This window comes from Bombus vancouverensis, chromosome 6 (assembly GCF_051014615.1).
Source record: "Bombus vancouverensis nearcticus chromosome 6, iyBomVanc1_principal, whole genome shotgun sequence".
In the NCBI taxonomy this organism is placed as follows: domain Eukaryota; kingdom Metazoa; phylum Arthropoda; class Insecta; order Hymenoptera; family Apidae; genus Bombus; species Bombus vancouverensis.
Genome location: NC_134916.1, coordinates 12,972,523 through 12,993,891, shown reverse-complemented (window position 1 = coordinate 12,993,891; position 21,369 = coordinate 12,972,523). Strand labels below are relative to the sequence as shown.

Sequence of the window (21,369 nt, the reverse complement as noted above, 5' to 3'; positions counted from 1 at the left end):
CTGGAAAACAGAAACAATTAGTATCTTTTTTCAATCTTAAATAAACTCTTCTTTGGAAGAGTGAACTTTTAATGAAGCGATTCTTTTAATCGGCAACTCCGTATACATTCAAAGAACGTATTTTTGCAGAAACGACTGCTCTTTAAGTTTCTCAACTTGCCATTGCGAAAATATGACACAAATAGACGTCTCGTGCTTCAAAGGAGAGTTTTATTTCTGGCAAACCTCACTCTCTGAACTCGAATCGTTATACAGGAAACGTGCAACTCTTGTACCTTAATCTATATTCGTTATTAAGAGTACTTAAGGAAAAGGAAAGTGAGAAGACTACTTTTTCTTCGGTTTATCGTAATTACGCAAACAACTCCTAGTTGTATCGTTATGATCCTTTGCGCGTTAAAATCCGAACTCCCTCGTTTTAAACATACAAAATTGAATTTGCTACAAAAACCATCGGGTTTGTATCTTTTACCTTGATCGTCTCCTTCCACGTTATAGATAGACAGTTATTCGTGTAACCTCTTTTCCATGATCTGCACTGGCAATCTCCAACCATATGGCCCGATACGTTAAATATAGGTCAACCGAAGGCACGTGCGTTTTCCCATTAAGCGAACAATTAGAATCATTAGCCGCGAATACAATACCACGATCGTGTTAACACATTCTAATAAGAGCGCAAAATTCGTGACAGCATCGATATTCGTTCGCATTGTTCGAAAACTGTTGCTCGTCGTTGAACGTCGTTCGATGACGCATAGAAGAATATCAATGGTCGAGGTAGTCGAACGAAACTCTCAACGCGAGTATCATCGAAACGTTTCCCATAATCATCGTGGTAGCGATGTAATTAACAGGAAACAGACCTATCGTACGGTAATAAACGAATCGCTTTTTCCTCCGGTTACGTCCCTGTAATTAAAGATCAGTGAAATCTCGTCTGTTAGCGCGTTTCTTTTTTCACTTTCCGGCAGTATTAACGGCATAGCGGAATCTTTGGATAAAATAAGAGACACAAATTGCACCGTTCGTTCGAATCGATAAAAGAGGAAACGAGGCGAGTATTTCCTTAAAATCTATGGCAACGCGTACCAACAGCGTATAATATTCTTTTCATCGTAGCCAGCTGGAAGCCGTAAAGAGGCTTTGCCTTTCACGACCATTTATTCGAGCTTCTCGCGATTCGCGCAAAACGATTTGAGCCTAGAATATTTAATAAACAATGTGGCGTTCTCGTGGCTTCCACGTGCCTTCGACGCCGCTCTAAAATCTATGCTTACGTTTGATTCGTAATTCGTTCTCATTACAGAGTTCTCATTGTCGAAGAAAACGATGCGACAACGACGGCTCCGTGAGTCACGATGTCACGCGAAGCACAACGTCCACACAAAGAAATCAAAGAAGGCGACTAAATTCGTTCTTTATTCCTGTCGTAAGCTCTGCAATTGTAGGCGGTCGCCAACACGCTATGAACTACGTACATATGTATATACGATCGATACAGGCGTTCACAGAAGCGTGATAATACAGAAACGTAAAGTCACGAATCATCCGTAATGACTTTCGCCGAGTCAACAGATACGTTGTACGACACATGTTTACTCCTTCAACATCTGCTCTTCACGTGACTTTTTCATGCAAATATTCTTATTAGCACTCTATATACGTGCGTCAAATAGATGCTACTATCGCCTGAATTCGAACATGATTAATGGCGTTAATATCACGCTTTATATAATATAATCACGTGTTTACGATTAATTAAAAGCAATCCAACATTATCGACCGATTTGTGTAGATAAAAGTAAAATTGTCCAAATTTCTTCTTAATCGATAAATAGGAATCTCTCATCCTCTGCTTCGATACGAAGAACGCGTTAGATTTTGACAAGGTAACGCCATGTTTATCGCTCAAACGCTCCATGGTAACGAATTCCACGTGATTCTTGCGGCTTTCGTGGCTAGCTGACACTCGGGCTCTGGTTACGCTCGTCCTCACGTAGATCGAATTTGGCACGATGCTGAAGTTTCAAACCGCGACCAAAGAAGACCTGAAACTGGCCGCATCCATTCAGCGCAGACGGCAGATAGATGCGGAAAGAAAGGAACGAATATTCAATCCACGATTCAGGAAAATCGGAGTAAGTCTGAAGGAGCAAAGTGTTTCCATCGAGCACGATAACCTGTTACAGATCGATCGTGCATGAAGGACAAAAACGATAAGTGTATACGCACGCGAAAGAACGATATATCATGCTGCGCTTTCGAGAACGTCCGGCATAATAATTTTTATCCGTAACACCCGCAGATAGACAAGGAATTCTTGGACAAACAGGTCGCGGAAAAGAAGCAGCAGCGTGAGCTGGAACAGGCCCGAGAATCTCAGCTCGACGAGAATTTGATTCGCAGTAGTAAGGTCGCTTTACTGCTGGAAAAAGAACAAGAAGAGGTAAACTGTCAATTATGGACGGTAAAAAGTAAACGGCCGGATGATTAATTGTCTTTTGCAGTGTCATCGTTAAAAATTCCGACTTTGTTCGCGTACTCGTTGCTCTTTGCGCGTTTCTTACCTTTTCAATACTTTGTTAGCGGAATCCACGTTACACCTTGTCATTTGTTGATTTTCCAGGAAAGGCGAAATATAAATAAGGAGATCGAACACTTTAGACAGCAGTATCAGCGTGCTGAACAGCGTCGGGATTTCGATCTTTACGATCCGACTGCTCTTAAAAAAGGCGATGTCGACCTTTCTTTTGAAGCTGGTTTTGGACAGAAGTAAATGTTGTCGTAGTAAATTTCATTCGCGTGAGAATCTCCTCGAGCTTGAGAAGGAACGATGTTAAATATTTGATGGTCGAATGCTGCAGATTCGCGGGCGAGGACGATAATGCAAAAGAACGGTCGAAAGCGCAGAAAGAAGAGATGAGGTGGTGGATCGAAAAGCAAAAGAACGAACGTATGCAGGCGGAGAGGGAACGCGAGGAAGCCGAGAAAGCGTACGAAGCAGCTGTCATCTCCAGGGACAAGCGTGCCATGGCGTTAGATCAGATGGAACGGGACTGTCGTCGAAGATTGAACGAAGCCACCGCGCAATTTAATCGAGCTCTGGTAAGGCTTTCTCCTATTTAGTCCTTCGACGAAACAATCGGGAACAAAGCGTCAGGAACTGCAAGAAAAAGATAAGAATCTTATTATCTGACGATTGTATTTTACAAGCCGGGGAACACGGCTTGAGAATCGAATTTCCTTCTCATACAGACGGAGATCCGTTTCCCTGTCGTGTTCCTCTTCTAGGTATTTGCGTACTAGTCGTTGTTCGTGAACGACGAGAAAGTGTGAATTCAGATAATTAAGTGCTCGATGGTACTTCATCTCATTAATTGATTTAAAGCCCTCCCTCTCTTGTTGTCTCTTCTCTCGTCGCGAACGAGCCAATGACGACGAACCGTGAAATGTCAAAGTTCAACGGTGGCAAAATCTCGTTGTACTTGATACGGCTGTTCTATTCTGTTCGCTGATGAATTCCCTCGGTGTCACTGCACCGACGAGACGGAGTTATTGTCGCTTCGTCGTTTAACACGTCCCGAGCACGGGCTACACAGTTAACATAAACCTTCGCCGAAGGTGAGCACCGTTTACAGCAACGACGAGGTTGCTACGGTCGATGAGCAAACTTGGTGACGTCATCGACGTACGAGTCTCTGTAACAACACGACGAACGATCCTTCAGTCGCTTCCCCGACTCTTCCTACACGTTCTGATCCTTGACTTTTTTTTCTCTTTAAATTGTCACGCTCCGTTGGATCGTGCGTTTTAGTCGAATGACCGGCTTCGTTTTTCGTCCCCTTGCGACAGGCTGAGGAGCAGAAGTACCGCCGCCACTGCGAAGCCCTTCAAGAGGAGGAGGACAAGAAGGCGGATATCTACAATCACGTGACTGGGGACTTCCTTACGGAAGCCAAAGAGCAGGCGGAGAGCACTCATGGACCGCACAAACCGTTGGCCTCACGTTACAAGGGCATGACTGCGGACGAGCTTAGGGTTTTCAGAGAGGCGCAAACACAGCAGCTGAAAGAAATCGAGGTAAAAGCCGATGGAATGAACGCTTGTTTTGCGCGGTTTTAACGATGCGCCGCGGATGGTTGAAACAGTGCCAACCGTTGTCACGGCCATGCGAGGGCACGGCCAGGGGAACAAAAAATTTGGCTCGCTCAGGGTAAACCTCTTTTTCCAGAAAATGAGATTAGAGGAGAAGCGAAGGGACGAGGAATGGGATCGGCTAATGAACACCCAGGCAGAGATAGCGGATTCGTATCAACGTGAAATTGACCGGAGAAGAACGTAAGAGGTTTAGGTTAAACATTTGTTGAATTATAACAAAAAAAAAAGGGATTTGAATAAATCGATACGTTGCAGAGAGATTAAGAAGAAGATAGCAGAGGAGAACTTGGAACTCGCGCAACAGCACAAATCTCATCAGGATTATCTGAACCGTGTGCTCTACAAAAACAAACCGACTGCAGCCTTTTTTGAACAATTTAACAGAGACGCCCGCTAAAACGAAAGCTTATACAATGATACGAATAAATGACTTTTTTTTATATGGATACGTATATTTTATACTTACTATTCATAACTTGTATACTTTTACCTTTTCACGCGCATTTTCTACGTGTAATCGAATACGATTATTCGAAATGTTGGCTTGTTGGTAAATGATAAATTTGCCGCTACATGAATCATCTTCAGTCGGTATTATATCATCTGCTTGCACATCATGTTTTGTATTTTATAACAGAGAAAGTTTTACGGACAATCACATGAATTTGGAATTTTAATGTACGATTTTATTGCAATGCTTTAAATATACTGCAGGATATTAACATTTTATGTACTATTATCGACCATCCTGTTGAATGCATGCATTTGTGCGCTATCGGTAAAATGAAACATTGTTGATGTTTACGCGTCCGGCTTCAATGATGTTGCTTGAAATATCTCCCGAAACATTGCAAATGTAAATTAAACGTACAATATATCTTTCATCATGTTCCTTGACGCAACATAATATTGCGAAACATAAATCATTCTAGCGATAAAATGCTCGATACAGAACACGATGATGCTCGGAAACAAAGGTTAGCTTTAAGGTTATATATCTTCCTGTATTCTTTGTTTTATTTATGATAAATATATTTGGTAAGTTTTTTTTATCAATAGCAGCGAGCGGGATACGTTGCTCGAAGAACAATATGAAATTGTGGAGGACCTCAAACGAGATTTGCACTTATGCAAGGTATACCGTTTGTACAAATTAAAACATTGTATATATGCACCTAAAAATATTTGTTATATATCCACTTTCTAGACAGAACAATACAATATGCGAGTTGAATTAGAAATTCTGCGAAATGAGAATCAAAAGGTTACCGATATAAAAGAATCCCTGAATCGTATTCATTTAGAAGAATGTGATGACAAAGATGCACATAAAAAGGAAATAAAAAATTTACAAGAACGTATTAAGCTGTTAGAAACAGAAAAAGATTCAGCTTTGCAACTATGGCATATTTCCCTGGATACTGTAAGTGCCTTGGAAGATCAATTAAAAGGATTTCATGTGTATGGGAAAGGGACAAAATTTCATCAAGAACAAACAAATGCTATTAAGGAAAGTTACTCGGAAGCTATTAGAATGTTAGAGGAAAAACTTGCGTTGGCCAAAGATAATTTTATCAAACATCAAACACTGTATGAAAGTAGTAAAGAAAAAATTAGCAGTTTGTCTAATGAAAAGGATAAACTTTTGGAAAAATATAAAGATCTTGAAATGAGCGCCCATGATAAAGGTCAGTAACATCTATTTATAATTTGCAATAACAAATAGAGACATTATTTTTATTTTTTAAAAAGACAGGAATAACCAGCTGACGATAGAAACGTTAAAACAGGAATTAGCTTATGCCAAGACAGAAACCAATAAAATGGTACAAGCAAAATTAGAATTAGAAAAACAGTTGAATGAAGTTAGAACATATGCTGCAAACGTAATGGAAAGAGACAAGGAAACAAAGACTAAGATGGGAGAAGTTATTGAATTGATAGAATCTGCAGTTAGAGAAAAGGATTTGGTGCTTCGTCGTGAAACTCTTGTATTGGAAGAAAAAGCCAGATTAGAACAGAGACTAAATGTAATAGGTAATGAATATGATGTAAAAATACAAGAGTTGAATAAAAAAACAAGAGATGAGATTGAGTTAAATACAAAAAGGTATCTAACAGAGATCAATGAACTTAAGGCAGAACTAAAGGCAAAAATAACAGTAGCAGAAAAAGCTCAGAGAGAATTGAAATTTACTGAAGAAGAATCAAACAAAATACGTAGAGATTTAAATGTGAAAGTATTAGAATATGAACAAAAAGCCAAACGTATGGAACTTCAGTTACAAGTATACGATGAAACAATAGCTAAAAATAAATATGATATGGAAATTAAGCAATTAAGAGAAAAAATTATTGTTCTTGAGAGTAAGCTGGGTACTTCAAATGATAAATTACAGAAGTTAGAGGAACAGCAAACTAGTAACATACAAGATCAGATGAATAAAGCTGATCATAAAAATAAAGATATAATGAAACAATATTCGGATTTAGAGAATCAATTAGCTAAAACATTAGGTGATAAAGAAAATCTTGTATTGCAATTAAAGTCATTGAAACATGATTTTGAGTATGAAATACAGAAAAGAGATAATGAAAGGCACTCTCTTGAAAATAAAATTCAAGAACTTGAAGTTAATCTTCATAAAGCAACTTGTATAAAGGAAACTAAATTTAGAGATGACATTACTGATGGAATAAATCCATATGTCAAAAATAAGCCTAGCTTTGATATTACGTAAGTAAATACAAATATTTATTAAGTCAAGCGATATTATAAAAAATATTTCTATTACAGAGTTGAAAACAAATGTCATTGTTGTCAGTCTGCATTATCAGATTATATGAATAAATTGCAAGAGAAATTTGATAGAAAAACAAAGGAGTTAATCAATCACGTTCAAGTTCACCAAAAATTAAGTAAAAAGTACATAAACTTTTTCCAGATGTAAATGAGAAATTATCTGTATCATTATGTTATTTTACATTTTAGATGGAGGGATGAAGCAAAATCTTTGACAGTTAAATTTCAAGGGAAATCTAAAGAACTCAGGGGAAAGATAAATTTCTTACAGAAGGAAAATAACGAATTAAATAGAGAATTATTAACTTGCAAACAACAATTGGCACAACATGCAATTGAGGATATACAGAAGTCTGTATTTACTGTATTCATGTAATATAAGATATTTTGGACTAACTATGGATATTTTGTTTTAGATTTAATGAACCAAATGAAATTAAGTGATATTTTTCTGCATCTACAAGAATTTTATAATGGATGTTTCATCATGTACATATTACAGGAATATGTAAATTTATTCACAATAAAAATACATTTTATGCTACAGATATCCTTTTTTTAAACACTGTCTATCTATATATAGTAAAGTCAATATTGTGCTTACTCTTTAGATACAATGCAGGCTGTAAATAAACTAGGAAACCAATATAATGTTTCATTTTCACCTTGTTCGTCTAACCATGCCAGTCCTTCTTTTACCATGTGGTCCAAGGCTTTTTGCGTTCTATCTGGTTCCCATTTTAACTCCTTGCACAGCATATTTCTTGAAATATATGCATTTCCAGATAAACTAGCTTGCTGCAACACAGCAGTATGGTCCATACTCAATTCACCAGGAATAGATTGTACTAAATGCTTGCCACGTCCAATTGGAACAATAGAAAATCCATTTCCAAAAATTCGTAATTTTTTGGCTGCGGCTAATAAGTCCTCATTTGAGATCTCTTGGTGTTCTTTCCTACGGCCTCTGGCTTGTATCAATCTTGTCCTAAGTTCGTCCAATGATATCAATCCACCATTTTTATAATTTGTAGCCATACAAACTTCGACAATTTGAACAGCAAGTTCATAATAAAAATCTCCTATGCCAAGAACTGACCAAAATCCTTTACCCGAGGCCAAAGGATCTACACCTATTGATGCACACATTTCAGTAAATTGCCGCCGAAAGCGTGCATTCTTCTTAATTTCATTTTTATACTTTGAGGCGAATTCTTCTAAATTCACGCGAAATGTTTCCATATGCTTTGTCATTTGCTCAAACTGATTTTCTTGAATCTCAGTTCCCTTATCTCTATATTTTTCTCGCTCCAGCTTTTGTTTTTGAATAGCACCAACGCCTGCCTTTCGCCTCATCGTGCAATATATTTTATACTGTGTTACGAATTACAAAAGTACGGATTAGAAATTACACCGAAACAAAATTAAAATGGTCTTATCTAGTTATTAAATGGTCGAAGTAACTGTCATGTTCCTTCATGCATTAGGTCCTCTTCAAAAACATAACCTAATGTCGATACAATGACATAGTACTATATGTCGTTTCTACAATAGATACTTTGATTCCTAAACATTGTTTTCAATACGAAATGAAGGTATTGATGTTTATACAATATGACAATTTATGACGCGCACAAAATGTTAAATAATTGAAAAAACTTGTAACTTGTAAATACATTCGTACAGATTCGTGCCTTCGTATCGCCTATACATTGTACTTCGAATCTCTTACACAAGGTGTCAGGTATCAGTTGGCTTCAGACATCAAAATTTAAATATGGCGTCGGCAATGGAAATTGATGATGAAGAAAGTGATTTACCAACTTCGAGTAGTAGTAAAGGAGAGAAAAAACGTTTCGAAGTAAAAAAGGTGAGACAAAGAAATTAGGAAAATATTTCATAAATCTCCTATAAATTTAAAAAGTTTTAAGAAATTAATCCACGAATTCTAACCTCATTTTTGCGTTGTCATTTTTATTATATTCGCATGGTTTATCTGTAATATTTAATTGAAAATACGAAATTTTATATTACAGTGGAATGCTGTGGCCCTTTGGGCGTGGGGTACGTATTCGAAAATTACATTATATATATAATTTATTGTAAAAAATAATATGGTTAATTTAATACCTATGTCGCAAGATTTTTCCAATAATTATAAAATTTATTATTTTACAGATATTGTAGTAGATAATTGCGCGATCTGCCGCAATCATATAATGGATTTATGTATTGAATGTCAAGCAAATCAAGCGTCAGCTACTAGCGAAGAATGTACCGTAGCTTGGGGTGTATGCAATGTATGCATTTTATCGTTATAGCATTTTGTTACAATACACATTTAGTATCAACAGCAGAAGTAAAATATTTTAACTTTTTTATTTTAATTTTTTACACTTTTTTTTCGCATAGCATGCATTCCATTTCCATTGCATCTCACGTTGGTTGAAGACTCGACAAGTTTGTCCACTTGATAATCGAGAGTGGGAGTTCCAAAAGTGAGTACAATTTACAACAAACAACAATACACAACAGGCTTCTTAAAGCTTTTGAAAATTGTGTGTTTGTAGAAGAAGCACAAAAAATGTTCATATATTTTGTATAACTTTTCTGTTTTATATATATACTAACTGCGACATGCAACTGTTATATTTATTTTAGATACGGTCATTAGCTGAGTGTGTTCAACTACCACGAACATCCGAACCCTCCAGAATGCCAAAGCCGATGCAAGTTTAACTACATATGTGAATAAAAGACATTTAAATAATCGACGTAACAGCATCATAAAAAAAAAAATCGGCGGCATATCTACAAGCGTCATCGCAGTGCTTTTGGCAAGGAAAATAAATTACAAATTTGCTTGAAACACAACGTGATTAAAACATTATTGCACCAGCAGTATCAACTTTATAATGATCTATCTATTGAGTTAAAACAGCGAATACTAAAACTATGAGCTATTGAAAGTTTCTTATCTTATCCGTTATGCATTATATGACAATGTACTTCTTAGTCCTAAGAACATAAATAAAGGAAAATAAATTAAATAATTATTTAGTCCATATATTTTTTCACATCGTTTCATTAAAAAGCACACCTCTACCTCTACACACAACTATAATTTTACATTTTTTTTTCACAGCATCATTTGGAGTTAAAGAGCCGAATACAGAGATATAGAAGTATCTTACGCCGGTGCATTTTTCCCTAGGATTATTTTTTTACCGAATTTTCCAATGATCCGCTTATCTGATTGTAAGAAATACCATCTAGCAAAAGTTTTGTCCTTGCCCTTCTCAAGAACGGTGAATTCACGTAATCCACTCTTTCGATCAGCAATTTTTTTACTTTAAATAGATATTGGTTTCACCGACACACACAAGACCTATAAGAAAGATGTTTCAATATCTTTAGGTAAAATATCCTTTACATTGACCGTGTCGCAAAAATTGTGTACACGCGTGTTAAATATAGATAAATTTATATATAAAAGTATGCGTATCAAGTATTGGTTTCTTAAGATCTACTTCTTTGGAAAGATTGATGGATATTTTTCTCTCGAGACGTTAAGTAAACTCAATCTCATCGAAATGGCAACGACAGGTATCGTAATAATAGCTTTTACGTTCTGACAACCTACATGATTCTCCTGCCTTTATGCTCTTATCATTAATCCGCGCTATTATAGCACCTGGATTTTTAATGAGACATAACAGCTGCCTATCTCCGTGACCCGTAACGTCACGTCGAGGCCAATCGACCGCTTTGAGATCATCTCGAATCCCTTTTCCAGTTCTAGTGTATTCAAGAGGTATGGGGCAATACTTATCAAGCGGCATACCGTGGAGGAGCCTCCGACGAGCTGGCTTCTAATCCGGGCATACAGTGAAAATTACATCCATGGAGACCAAGCGACATTCAGCAGAGCTGCGACGGAGCATTAGTAAGTCTTTCCGGCTCCGACTTTACCTCGTCTCACCTTCCTTCTTTTTTTCCTTTTTTTTCTTCCGCTAATGTCTTTTTTATTTTTACTAAGCTTACCATTCCTACTCTCCTACGCAGTCACTGCTATAATAGAAAACACGGTATCATCGTAGAAATGGGATTTGTTTAAGTTCCAATTTGCCCGACGCACGGCCATGTATTTCAATAAATCGCAATAAACGGTCGTCCAATAATGATAATATCGCTGTCAAATTACAACGTCTGCTTTCAGTCGCACGTTTCGGTCAGAAACTAGAGTTTCGCGACATCGGTAAATATTTATAATTTAAATATTTGAAAGAGAGCGAAACGTGGAAAGGGACGGATCGGGATGGATGAGGGACGAGGCAGCTGGAAAGAGCGGGAAACGCGGGTAATTCGGCAAGCGGATTTCAATGATTTCCAGAGAGCAAGTTTCGCACGAAACGCGGCTAACTATGGCTGCTTGAAATATTTACCTGGTCGCGTGAGATACAATATAAATACGATTTGCATTCTCACCCTCGAGATAGAGAGCGATAGATAGATAGCTCGGTTAGGGAAACGGCCATAGACTGATCGAAGAGGTTCGAGAAAGCGTTCAGGAGGAGGCAAAATTGGTAGCGGAGGATGGGAGTACGAGTCGCGAAGGTCTCATTTCCGCCGGAAACAGAGGTTCCCTCGTCCTTGCTGCGAGTTACCCTCCCTTCTTCTCTCTTGTCTCGTCCAGATGGAGGCAGAGTCCAATCGAATTAAATACATTCCCGAGGATCGTCCAATCGACGACCTCCGCCAGTGGTATTTGTCGGGTAGAGTCGTTCCACTCAATACCACTGTCATATCTTTTCGTCAAAGTCTACCCCTCCCTCTCCACCTTCACGCTGTTTCTCCTTATTTCAGTTACATCGACAGCGACCGAATAGTTTACTTGTTTTTCCTCGTTCTTTTTATCAACGCGTCGTAGCGGGCAGCTACGACCATATCGAAAATTCATTAAAGCCTCGTGTAATTGGGTCGAGAAAGAGAATCGCCGCTGACCCTTCGCATGGCTCCTTTACGCTCCGCTCTCGCCGAGATAATTTTATTTCGAACGTTTAATGATTTCACGTGTCGATACGTTTTCGGTCCTCCGCTGATGGCCGTGGGCGACAACAAGAGGCTATTCCTTTCGGCGGGCGATTATTTTATTGCAGTATTTACCGGAGAAAAGGACAAAGAGGAGAAGGTATAAGCGTATTTCAATTCGCCATAAAATCGAAGCATTTCCGCTAGTTGTACGTTATATTATTCAAAAAAGTTCCCCTGCTGGGAGACCATCCATTATCTGCTGTTCCGATAAATCCGCCAAGACGTTCTCTCTTCTTGTGTTTGGAGGATATATCAAGGTTTCCTGGTCCCGTCGTTGTCGCATCGCCTTTTCTTCCTTTTCCACGCTTGGTTCCTTTCTGCCAACGTGGACTTTCGAATCGACGAGAGTTACAGGACAGGAGCCGATAAATTGCAAGATTTTTCCGTGACCGATACAAGGAGCATCGTGCCTCGTCCAAGAATTATCGCGCAAACGGTCAAACTCGCGCGAAACGTTTCGTATTCATCGAATGTTAAATGCAAATTCACACAGTCCTTGATTATTTCGCTTTCAAGGTGTCCCCGCTATAAATAATCTCGTCGTTAATAATAATCGATATTCTCGTTGCGTGGCCGATTCAGTCCGATAATAACTATTATCGTTAATAGATGACTCGTTATACGACAATTACGGTCACCGCTTATGGTGCAACTTTAAATTCTACTGCCAATTAAATTAGGTAAATGGATTACGACCTATGGCGCTAGATTGTCCTACGAATTTCATTCGTTCCGCTTCCGACTTGTCGATCCTAAAAATTCCTAAAAATTCGTGCGAGTATTTTTTACGTAGTTCAGGATATCCAACGAAAGCCGGGCAAATCTAAGATTTCACGTTTCCTTGGAAGCCGAACGTTTTCCATGCGCGCGTTGCAGATTGTATCCGATGCTGGTGGTGGTAGGTCGCGCAGCTAGGCGGTCGTAGAGACGGTAAATCCTGGTTAAATCCGTAAAAAAAACAAAAGCTACGACGAGCGTTAGAGGATTGTGACGGCTGTTACTAACACCCTCTGTTCTTTCTCCTTTCGCCCAAGATTCATACATGTTTTTGTGCTAAATTCTTCCCAACAATTATTGCTTTCAGTTTTCCGACTAATAGTTACGCTTTCTTCCGATGAAAGAAACCCCTCAACCCCGTGGGTAATTAAGCATGTTCCGATCTTTTACTTGAAAAATTTATTTATACGAGGGCGAACGCAATCAGGTCTTCGAAATCTTGACGCGGAAGGTAGACGGGCAGTAAGTGGAGCATTAAGTTCGAAATTTCGGAACACAAGGTACACGGGCGGGACGCGTACACGGTATTCTTGGTGGACGAGTCCGAGAGCACTCGATAGGCTAAGTAAATCAGAAGCCTTTGGTCAAGAGTACAGCCTCCACTACGTTTAGGGTAGGAGTTAAAGAGGGCAGAGCAGAGGGACCGGCAGGGTGATGAAGGAAGAGGGTGCAATAGTGGTGGCAGGAGCAACAAAGGGTTGGCTAAGAGCTCTTCACCGTCCACTCGCTCGCTTTCTCCAACCACCGAAGCATCACCTACTTCTCGCTGCAGCGAGGCTTGCTTGCCTCGTGATGTGATTGCTACCGAAATGTGTTTACCGTAAACCGTATCAAACTGTCGACCGTCCACCATCATCGTTACCGTCTATCTTTTCTCTGTGGTACACCGATAAAAGTACGCACCTCTATCGATTTGCGTCGAGCATGGCACGTCGCGTCCTCGTCCTCGTCCTCGTCCTCGCCAACATCGTCGCAGCCAACGAAGAAGGCTTTGAAACGGCCCTTTTACCCTTTGTCTTTGGCGCCAGCTTAGAAGTTCCCGTGCAAGGTAGTAAACGTTGCGGACAAGTTTGCCTTTTGTGTCTTGTAACGTTGTTATTTGCGAAGGATCGCCAGTCCTCTTTTCTTCATTTTTTTTCCTGTTCTCTCTGCCTCTCTTTCTCTTTCTCTTTTGTGTTTGCCAAGTTAAATGGTAATTAAGGAACGTCGAAGGATAACGCAATTTCTTTGTGTGCTTTACATGTACTCTTTATGAAAAGTAACAATTTTATCAAAATAACCGTACTATAAAGTCATCGTTTTGAATCGGATAACTTAGTAAGGAGTTTGAACGACGCTGTTGGATCTACATTTGTAACACGTCTTCCATATTTCGAACAGGCATATCGCCGAATGAAACCGATAGAATATAGCCAATGGCATAGACACGTGCGTTATGATGGTCCATGCCCATACACCGAAGAACCGTAAATGATCCGGACGAACCCCCGCACGAGATTTCTCCAGTGTGTTCACTGTCCATAGGGCGATATTCACGACTATCAGAAAGGTGATCAGTTCCTTGCCAGGCTTGTCGTTTCTGGAGCAACGTCTTCCCCACGCATTCTACAAATTTTTGAATAGTCGAAAGACGATTGTTCTACCTGTCGATAGCGCAAGATTTTATTCTTCGTGCTATCAATTTCTTACTTTAATAAGCAGTGTCTGGCTCGTGCTCTGTACCAGGGCCAATAAATCTGTGATAAGCGATAGTACCCAGGTCGGACCCATTGTTAATATATCACCAACAACTCCGAACAGACAATGCAGATAGACCCCAGCTTGAGCTGCCGCCAACAGGGTGGTATCCAAGTCCGATGGCTTGATAATCTTTTGCTGCAACGCTTGCAATTTCAATGTCCCAGCGACCGAAGCGATCATACCTACGATCGTTGATCGTTTCTTTGATTTATAAGAATAAAACAGAAAAATATTGGGATTTTATGATGTTTTGAGCGACTTTAACGCATGATGTTCGCTGAAATTTAATACCGAAAATATCTTGGTGACAAAGCGGATCATTGATCTCCGTTAACTGTAAATTTCAAAATAGCGACATACGATACGATACGATAATTCCATAAAATATCGCCACTTACCTAACATAAGTATAGTCGCGTCCAACGAGGTAACCTGAACGATCGCGATCTTCATCTTGGCCTCCTTCAGCACGAAGAACATGATCAAGCTCAATATCGTCGCGGCAACGACTAGAATTCCGCCAAAGAGACCTCTGAAAAACGTCGAGAAGGAAACGTCGGAACGAAACAATCTTGAAATCTCAACGATATCGCATTAACAAATTAACGGGGAATTCTATCGGACTAATTAAATTTCCAGGCTGACTTGTGAGAGCTGCTGCAATCTATGCTAAGGTGATACGAAGATCTCGTCGGGATCTCGCTTTTAGCATCGATCTTCTCGTCCACCCTCTTCCACATCTCGAACAGTATCACCGCGCAAATTAAACTGAATTCAATTGTGCACGGGAAAAGGAACGGGCTGGCGTCTCTCAGAAGCGACTTGAGGATACCGTCATCGTCGTCGTGCGTGTAGCCCAGCTGATCGATCTCGTGTTGCGTTTCCTCGACCAACGCCTTGGCAAACAAACGGAATGCCTGAGGACTAGTGAAAAATTCACGTTGACGCACGCGTATCGACGTGACGGAAACACAACGGTGAAAACATCGGCTGCGCGACGGAATCGCGTTGCTCGCTCTCGCGCTTTTTCATAACACAAAGATCAAAAGCCACGAGTTGTAACTGTACCCGGTCGTTGATACGCGACTATTTCCATTTCCACGTGAAAATGAGACCTAGTGTTGGTTAAAACCGGTAGCGCGCGTTTCTATGAATACAGAAATAAACAGCGAATTCGGCTTCGATAAATGGTAAATACGTTTAATCGACACTAACCGCTCGTTCATGCTAATGGTCATCGAAATGCTGGCTGACGTTCGAAGTGATATCATTTCTGTAGCTGGTATGTTCTTTCCCCTTTATTCGAGTTGGTTATCATTGAAACGTTTTCGAATGTTGTCGGACATGACGCGATGATCACTGGCAAATTGACTCGAATCATTCTACTATGTAGTTGATGCAACGATGTTTCTCTTTTGAATCGCGTTTCGAATAAACACGATGAGTGTGTAATGTATCAGGTTGTTCAAACATCTTGCTTCTCGTGATGACAAATGTTTCTATTTTATTCATCGGTCCACGTACCTGCAACCATTCGCATAGATTAGTCGCGATCATGTGCATCAGGCCTAACTTGGCGAGAGCGGCGTGCTTGGCCAAGTTGAGACTTTTACTGTTGAGAAATATAAAGTGCATCTGGGCCGTAACTAGCAGCAGCCTGGCACCCGGTGTAATCGCCCTGAACGGACCGGAAGCTATTTCCGCCCCAATTTGCAATCCCGTAAATACCAACGAGCCAGCGCCAAATCCCACTGCGCCGAGTCTCAGACAAAAGCTGCCGTACTGTTGCGTCTAAGGGAAGAAGGATTTATTTTTACATCTGTGTATTGTACGTGTGTTACGCGGTTGAATGCGACTCGTTAATCAGAATGTACCGGACTGTTCGCGAATTCACACGCTCGATGAGAAATGTTTTCGTACAAATTATTCAATGGCCGAGTCGGTGTAACGAATGATTGGCCTGTCAGTTAGCGAACAGTTGCACAGGCCGAGACACGCGAAAGGGATTGTCTCTGATCGTTTCTGACACTTTGACAAAGACAAACATTCGCGGGTGCAAAAGGTAACGGTAACGTTGGACGTGATTCCAAGTTCATTTCGGAGGCGATTAAATATTTTCGAAGCGCAAATTTACCTGACACGCGTTCACGCGATCGCCCTTCTCGTCGAATTTTAACGCCTCTTCCTTCTCGTTTCTCCGCGCCATATTCTTCTCGGCTTTGTCCCTCCATACCATTACGTACAAAGAGATCACGAACGTGACGCTGACTACGTATAAATACAAGTAGAAACCCTAAACAGATTCATTACAGCGTACTTCTCGAGATGATATCCTTTCTAACGACGTTAAAGAATATTTATAAGAAAACTTAGCACCTGATTCAACGATGCTGGAACTCTTTCCGTCACATTAGCAGTGATAGGTACAGCGAGTCCAACTACGATCAACAAATTCGCGTAGAGAGTACTCATAATGGACACCATTTCCGCGTGACACTTTCTTTTCTCTGTCAATTTTGGTCGTTGCTCGATCATCTGTTGCTTGACTATCGAACGAAATGTTCAACATCCCTTAATTGCTTTGAGTGTGCACTTTCGTAAATAAAAACGCGCTCACCCTTCGCTGGTTCCAAAGCGTTTACAGACACGTAAGCCGTGTTGACAGGTGACAGTGGTAGGAAATTGGGTCGTTGCCTTTCGTGATCGTTCCTCTCCGGATGATTCCGATTGTTTAACAACGGTATTTTACATCCTGTCGTGTGTCCCGTTAGAAATTCCTGATCCTGAGGGATGCAGGAGGGTAGCGACATGTTACTGCCTAACCCTGAAATCAATGCTCTATCGGAAGGGAATCAGTTCGCGTTTCGCGTTTGACGTTCATTGGATTCGAGACAGAGATCGTTTCGTGACGATTAAAACATATAGAACGCTATTTCAGTGAGCATTTGCGAAGAACCTGGCAGGTATTTAACCGTAGTGAACCGGTCGATTTCGCGTCAATACACTCAGCGAAATAAATTCAAACGAATCAGTGGACCGTCACGTTGAAAATGTTTCATTGGAAAACTGAATTCAATGATCGTAAAATTATACGCTTTCTGCGCTCTTGTATATCGCGTTGATCATGCAAGACCCCATAGTATTTTGGTTTCGATATGTTATTAATGTCGTCGATGATATGATATATCAATCGCGTGTATGTACGTACGTATGTATGATCGAATAATATCTCGAAAGAAAATTAGAAAACGAGAAATTGGTATTACCCGAGAAGACCTCGTCGATGGTTTATAACGGCAGTCAAGGACATGTTTTGTCCCCGTGGATGCGACGTTCTTCCTCGAGGCGAAAACACGTACTCTTTTCCATCAGCCTCTGACGATAGGGTTATCGCTGTCGGCGCATCGCGAGTTTTCAACTCGCAACTTTTTTCACAAGGTATAGTTATTTGAAAATGTAGTTTCGATCAGGATGCTATATCGTTTTATAGCGCGATGTACATTGTTATCAGTTACTCACGTCGTCGTTATATTGGATTGACTATTATTCATAGTCTATCGTCGTTGTCCTCGATATGGATGAATAACACGAGCTGAAAGAAACGGTAGCTTTGAAACGTTAAAGAAAATCAACTAATCTCTCGCGGTTCATTTTTTTCCTTCTTTTATTATTTGGCTATTATAGAATTCACGTAACACACGACGTACGGTTAAAAAAGTTCTTTCCCCCTTTCTTTACGCAAACGTTGCGTAACAATCGTTTCGGTTTATTCACCGGCAATGCGTCAAACTTTCTAGCTCCTTCCAGGGTTGGATAAGCTCGCGACGCCGTATTTGCTCGGCTATTCTCGCGAAGGAAACTTGGAAATTTATTCCCAAGGAAATTCGCCCGCGTTTTGAATTTTTAGTAGGCTGGCCAACTTTCTTTCTTCGTCGGTCGCCTCGTCGCGTTTAAACGGCCGCGACAAAAGCGATTCTTCGTTTCGATCGTGACAGAGCAGCACCGTCACACCTGAAAAATTGTTCCAATTACCGGAACGCATCGTCCTTCTTCTCGTTACCGTCTCCTTCTCTAAATCCCAGCGACTCGTCCAACGAGACTGATTCCGTTGGCGACTAATTTTTCGGAGAAGAACTCCAGCCGACGAACTTGTTCGTTGTTTTCGCTCGTTTAGAACGCGAAACTCCGGCGACGAGTCGACGACGACGAGGCGAACTCGCGAAAGTTGCACTTTATTGAAGGCGATTTCCGACTTTGTGCCCGCCGTACAACACTGACACTGCCGCTGTCGTGTAACCAGACCAACTTTGCCAACTTTCGTTTGAATCGCGTTAAACGAATCCTGGTGAACTGTGTGACGCTATCGGCGCGTCACTCGTTTCAAACGCTTCGCGAGAAACCGAGGCTAGGCGTGGTAATGCCATTGGTGTTACGCATACTGGCAACTATTCTTGTGACGCGCGCCGTGAATCGCACAAAAGCCACTTCGAGCACGCCTTTGCGGAAGGTAAGCGCTTTCATGCGTCCGTCGACGATGCCTCGTTACGTTCTCGTCACGAAATTTCTAACGGCGAGTGTCTTTTGTAGACTGTCGACTAGTTTCGCGGCCGTAATTAACTTTCCGCAATATATATATACATATATATACATATATATAATAACATATATATATATAACGTTTAATACAACGAGCGAAAGGTCACTCGAATTTATTGTATAGAAAATCCTAGGCGTTTAATACGCGATGTCTCTGTTTTTCGAACGGAATTCGTTACGTTAACAGGGGACGGACGGTGGAAATGCAACGCATAATACAATAGCACGGGTTATTACCTCTAACGTTGACAAATCAACTGACACCGTTGCGAAGCGTTACAAACTGTCGCTTTGATTGGCGAATCGAGGCGAACGATGCACGAATGAAACGGAACAGTAAATCTCGCAGAACGATGTAATGACTTGGAAAAGAATAATTGGCTATTTGTTCACGGTTACGAATCGCACGAATCGTCCAACGATCGTTCGACACCGATCAACCCCGAAACACGTCGACGCGAACAGTGACGAATTGGACCGCGACTCGCGTGATTCTGACCCGAGAACCGCGTCCGCGTCCGCTTCGACGTAGAACTCGCGACAAACGATTGGTGTCGTGGCGAAATTAGCGAGAGATCGCGAGAAACCTCGGAACCTGGCATTCTGAATATCAGGGAAAAAACACTGCGGTGTAGTTCGACGATCGAACGCGCGTCAAGATCGTTGATTGATCAACGACGCCCGGTTTAACGGCAACACGTTGGTCGATCGATATTGTAAATGAATGTAACTCGTAGCCGTCGATTGTTTATTTATGCGGAATATTTCGAAGCGGTGATAACGCGGCCGTTCGAGCTGGTATTTGCATTTGTATTGCTTGATTACCTGAGAATTCAATTTCTGCGACGCAGTTTTAGGAATAATCGAAGCAAGAAATCGCGCTCGTTCGACGAGCCGCTCGGACCGTGTAAATTTTCATACATCGGTGACCGTTCACCGGATCCACTCTGGGAAGAACGATCGCGAGATTATCGCGAGTGCGCATCGAATCGAGAATCGCCGCTGTATCTGTATCGAAACGAGTGTATCGATGGAATTTGCGTTAATAGGAAAACATGTAATCCGTATGGAGGCGGACGTCGGCTCGCCGATACGTTCTCATAAGTGGGACCCAGCCGAATTCTGCATAATTTTACGAGACTTCTGCTCGCGATCCGGCAGAGTTTATAGGGCGATCTTCTCGAGCGTAATCCGCACAAACGAGCCGGTTAAGTGGAGTATAAACTGTTAATGAAGCCAGTATCATCATCCACGCGGAACGCCACGATGTGTTTGCCGAAACAGTTCGAAAATTTAGACCGTGCCTGCTAAAAGACACTAATTGTAGGCGCAGCCGATAATAGTTAGTATCTGTGGCCTAATCACCGCTTCGATGCGAACGACGATCGATTCGACAAATCCCGATTTGCATCGGCTCGCCGTTGTCCTTGTCACTTTTGCCCTATGCTCGCCGCGGTTAATCGGCTAATAATTTTTTTTTCACCCGACAATCGGATATGAGAAAAGATTTTATGATTATTCGCGACCTCGGGCAAAAACGTAAACGTGATAGCTATTTCCTGGTTTCCGTCGCTTTCCGTGATGAAATTGCACGGAAAAAGAACCGAGAAGAAAAGAGGAAAGAGAATGGATCAAAGAGACCGCAAAGCAGCGCACACGCCAATTCGCCTCCCAATAGAGTACAGATTGACGAGAATAATTTCGCTAGATTCGTCAGTTTGACGGCGGTGTGGCGATGAATAGTAATGCGCGGATTAGATGCGCTTCCAGTTTAATAATCAAATTTTATCAGTACTCTGGGGGACGAGAATTCGGAAACCTGCCTTCGTTCGAATTAGAAAAAGCGCGAATCGGAATTAGACACGCTCGATGTTAGAAAAACCACGAAAATCAAGGAAACCAATGAACGACGAATTCGTTGTAACTTTTCGTCGCTTATTTTACATAGAACATCGCCTGCTTCCCGATAGGACAATCGTGTACAGATTATTTTGTCAAATATAAATACCTACGTATAGCAAGTACATGGATATGTACAAGCTAGCGACATTCGATAAACAAATACAATAACGACAAAAGCATCGAATATCCGACTATTGATAGAACAAAACGCAATTTCTACATGGTAGTCTATCGAATGTAAACACCTCTACATAAAGGAGGAACGAATAACATTCGACAAAGGATTATAACAGCAA

At 40.9% G+C, this 21,369-nt stretch overlaps 5 protein-coding genes across 10 annotated transcripts; 3 read left to right on the top strand and 2 right to left on the bottom strand.

Moving 5' to 3' along the window:
- The first annotated feature begins 9 nt into the window (after window positions 1–9).
- On the top strand, window positions 10–4,600 carry LOC117155769 (RIB43A-like with coiled-coils protein 2). Of its 2 annotated transcripts, XM_076619579.1 has the most exons (8): window positions 10–457; window positions 1,310–2,141; window positions 2,309–2,449; window positions 2,630–2,775; window positions 2,868–3,108; window positions 3,856–4,083; window positions 4,235–4,341; window positions 4,417–4,600. In XM_076619579.1, exons 2-8 carry the CDS (start codon window positions 2,019–2,021, stop codon window positions 4,556–4,558), a joined length of 1,128 nt encoding a protein of 375 aa, XP_076475694.1. In that variant the 5' UTR covers window positions 10–457; window positions 1,310–2,018; the 3' UTR covers window positions 4,559–4,600. The 2 variants fall into 2 exon arrangements, with proteins under 2 accessions (XP_076475694.1, XP_033187992.2); XM_033332101.2 differs by lacking the exon at window positions 10–457 and having other exon boundaries at window positions 468–2,141.
- A 115-nt stretch (window positions 4,601–4,715) lies between these two features.
- Window positions 4,716–7,508, top strand: LOC117155768 (uncharacterized). Of its 2 annotated transcripts, none has more exons than XM_033332100.2 (7): window positions 4,716–5,138; window positions 5,224–5,296; window positions 5,369–5,849; window positions 5,914–6,898; window positions 6,959–7,087; window positions 7,154–7,315; window positions 7,381–7,508. In XM_033332100.2, the coding sequence occupies exons 1-7, from the start codon at window positions 5,101–5,103 to the stop codon at window positions 7,406–7,408; spliced, it is 1,896 nt and encodes a 631-aa protein (XP_033187991.2). In that variant the 5' UTR covers window positions 4,716–5,100; the 3' UTR covers window positions 7,409–7,508. The 2 variants fall into 2 exon arrangements, with proteins under 2 accessions (XP_033187991.2, XP_033187990.2); XM_033332099.2 differs by having other exon boundaries at window positions 5,221–5,296.
- On the bottom strand, window positions 7,461–8,660 carry lsn (vacuolar-sorting protein SNF8). The gene has a single exon (XM_033332102.2). The coding sequence runs from the start codon at window positions 8,318–8,320 to the stop codon at window positions 7,565–7,567; it is 756 nt and encodes a 251-aa protein (XP_033187993.1). The 5' UTR covers window positions 8,321–8,660; the 3' UTR covers window positions 7,461–7,564.
- A 16-nt stretch (window positions 8,661–8,676) lies between these two features.
- On the top strand, window positions 8,677–10,017 carry Roc1a (Regulator of cullins 1a). Its single transcript, XM_033332103.2, has 5 exons — window positions 8,677–8,834; window positions 9,001–9,028; window positions 9,143–9,264; window positions 9,377–9,462; window positions 9,626–10,017. Exons 1-5 carry the CDS (start codon window positions 8,742–8,744, stop codon window positions 9,636–9,638), a joined length of 342 nt encoding a protein of 113 aa, XP_033187994.1. The 5' UTR covers window positions 8,677–8,741; the 3' UTR covers window positions 9,639–10,017.
- LOC117155697 (proton channel OtopLc) lies at window positions 9,715–19,732 on the bottom strand. 4 transcript variants are annotated; one of them, XM_033331958.2, is made up of 12 exons: window positions 19,409–19,732; window positions 18,283–18,586; window positions 18,095–18,167; window positions 17,842–18,000; window positions 17,193–17,413; window positions 16,952–17,121; window positions 16,710–16,868; window positions 16,100–16,366; window positions 15,221–15,471; window positions 14,974–15,107; window positions 14,525–14,757; window positions 9,715–14,440 (listed from the first exon to the last, which is right to left on the bottom strand). In XM_033331958.2, exons 3-12 carry the CDS (start codon window positions 18,124–18,126, stop codon window positions 14,150–14,152), a joined length of 1,917 nt encoding a protein of 638 aa, XP_033187849.2. In that variant the 5' UTR covers window positions 18,127–18,167; window positions 18,283–18,586; window positions 19,409–19,732; the 3' UTR covers window positions 9,715–14,149. The 4 variants fall into 4 exon arrangements, with proteins under 4 accessions (XP_033187849.2, XP_033187845.2, XP_033187846.2 ...); XM_033331954.2 differs by lacking the exon at window positions 18,283–18,586; XM_033331955.2 differs by lacking the exon at window positions 19,409–19,732 and having other exon boundaries at window positions 18,283–19,122.
- Window positions 19,733–21,369: the final 1,637 nt, after the last annotated feature.

Coding starts and splice junctions, on each gene's coding strand:
- LOC117155769 (XM_076619579.1), top strand. CDS start 2,019: ATGCTGAAGTTTCAAACCGCGACCAAAGAAGACCTGAAACTGGCCGCA. Junction 4,084..4,234: donor AGCAGCTGAAAGAAATCGAG/GTAAAAGCCGAT, acceptor CTCTTTTTCCAG/AAAATGAGATTAGAGGAGAA. Junction 4,342..4,416: donor GAAATTGACCGGAGAAGAAC/GTAAGAGGTTTA, acceptor GATACGTTGCAG/AGAGATTAAGAAGAAGATAG.
- LOC117155768 (XM_033332099.2), top strand. CDS start 5,101: ATGCTCGATACAGAACACGATGATGCTCGGAAACAAAG. Junction 5,139..5,220: donor GATGATGCTCGGAAACAAAG/GTTAGCTTTAAG, acceptor TTTTATCAATAG/CAGCGAGCGGGATACGTTGC. Junction 5,297..5,368: donor GAGATTTGCACTTATGCAAG/GTATACCGTTTG, acceptor TCCACTTTCTAG/ACAGAACAATACAATATGCG.
- Roc1a (XM_033332103.2), top strand. CDS start 8,742: ATGGCGTCGGCAATGGAAATTGATGATGAAGAAAGTGATTTACCAACT. Junction 8,835..9,000: donor AACGTTTCGAAGTAAAAAAG/GTGAGACAAAGA, acceptor TTTATATTACAG/TGGAATGCTGTGGCCCTTTG. Junction 9,029..9,142: donor TGTGGCCCTTTGGGCGTGGG/GTACGTATTCGA, acceptor ATTATTTTACAG/ATATTGTAGTAGATAATTGC.
- LOC117155697 (XM_033331958.2), bottom strand. CDS start 18,126: ATGAATAATAGTCAATCCAATATAACGACGAC. Junction 14,758..14,973: donor CGCGACTATACTTATGTTAG/GTAAGTGGCGAT, acceptor CAACGATCGTAG/GTATGATCGCTTCGGTCGCT. Junction 14,441..14,524: donor GCCAGACACTGCTTATTAAA/GTAAGAAATTGA, acceptor AAAAATTTGTAG/AATGCGTGGGGAAGACGTTG.
- lsn (XM_033332102.2), bottom strand. CDS start 8,320: ATGAGGCGAAAGGCAGGCGTTGGTGCTATTCAAAAACAAAAGCTGGAG.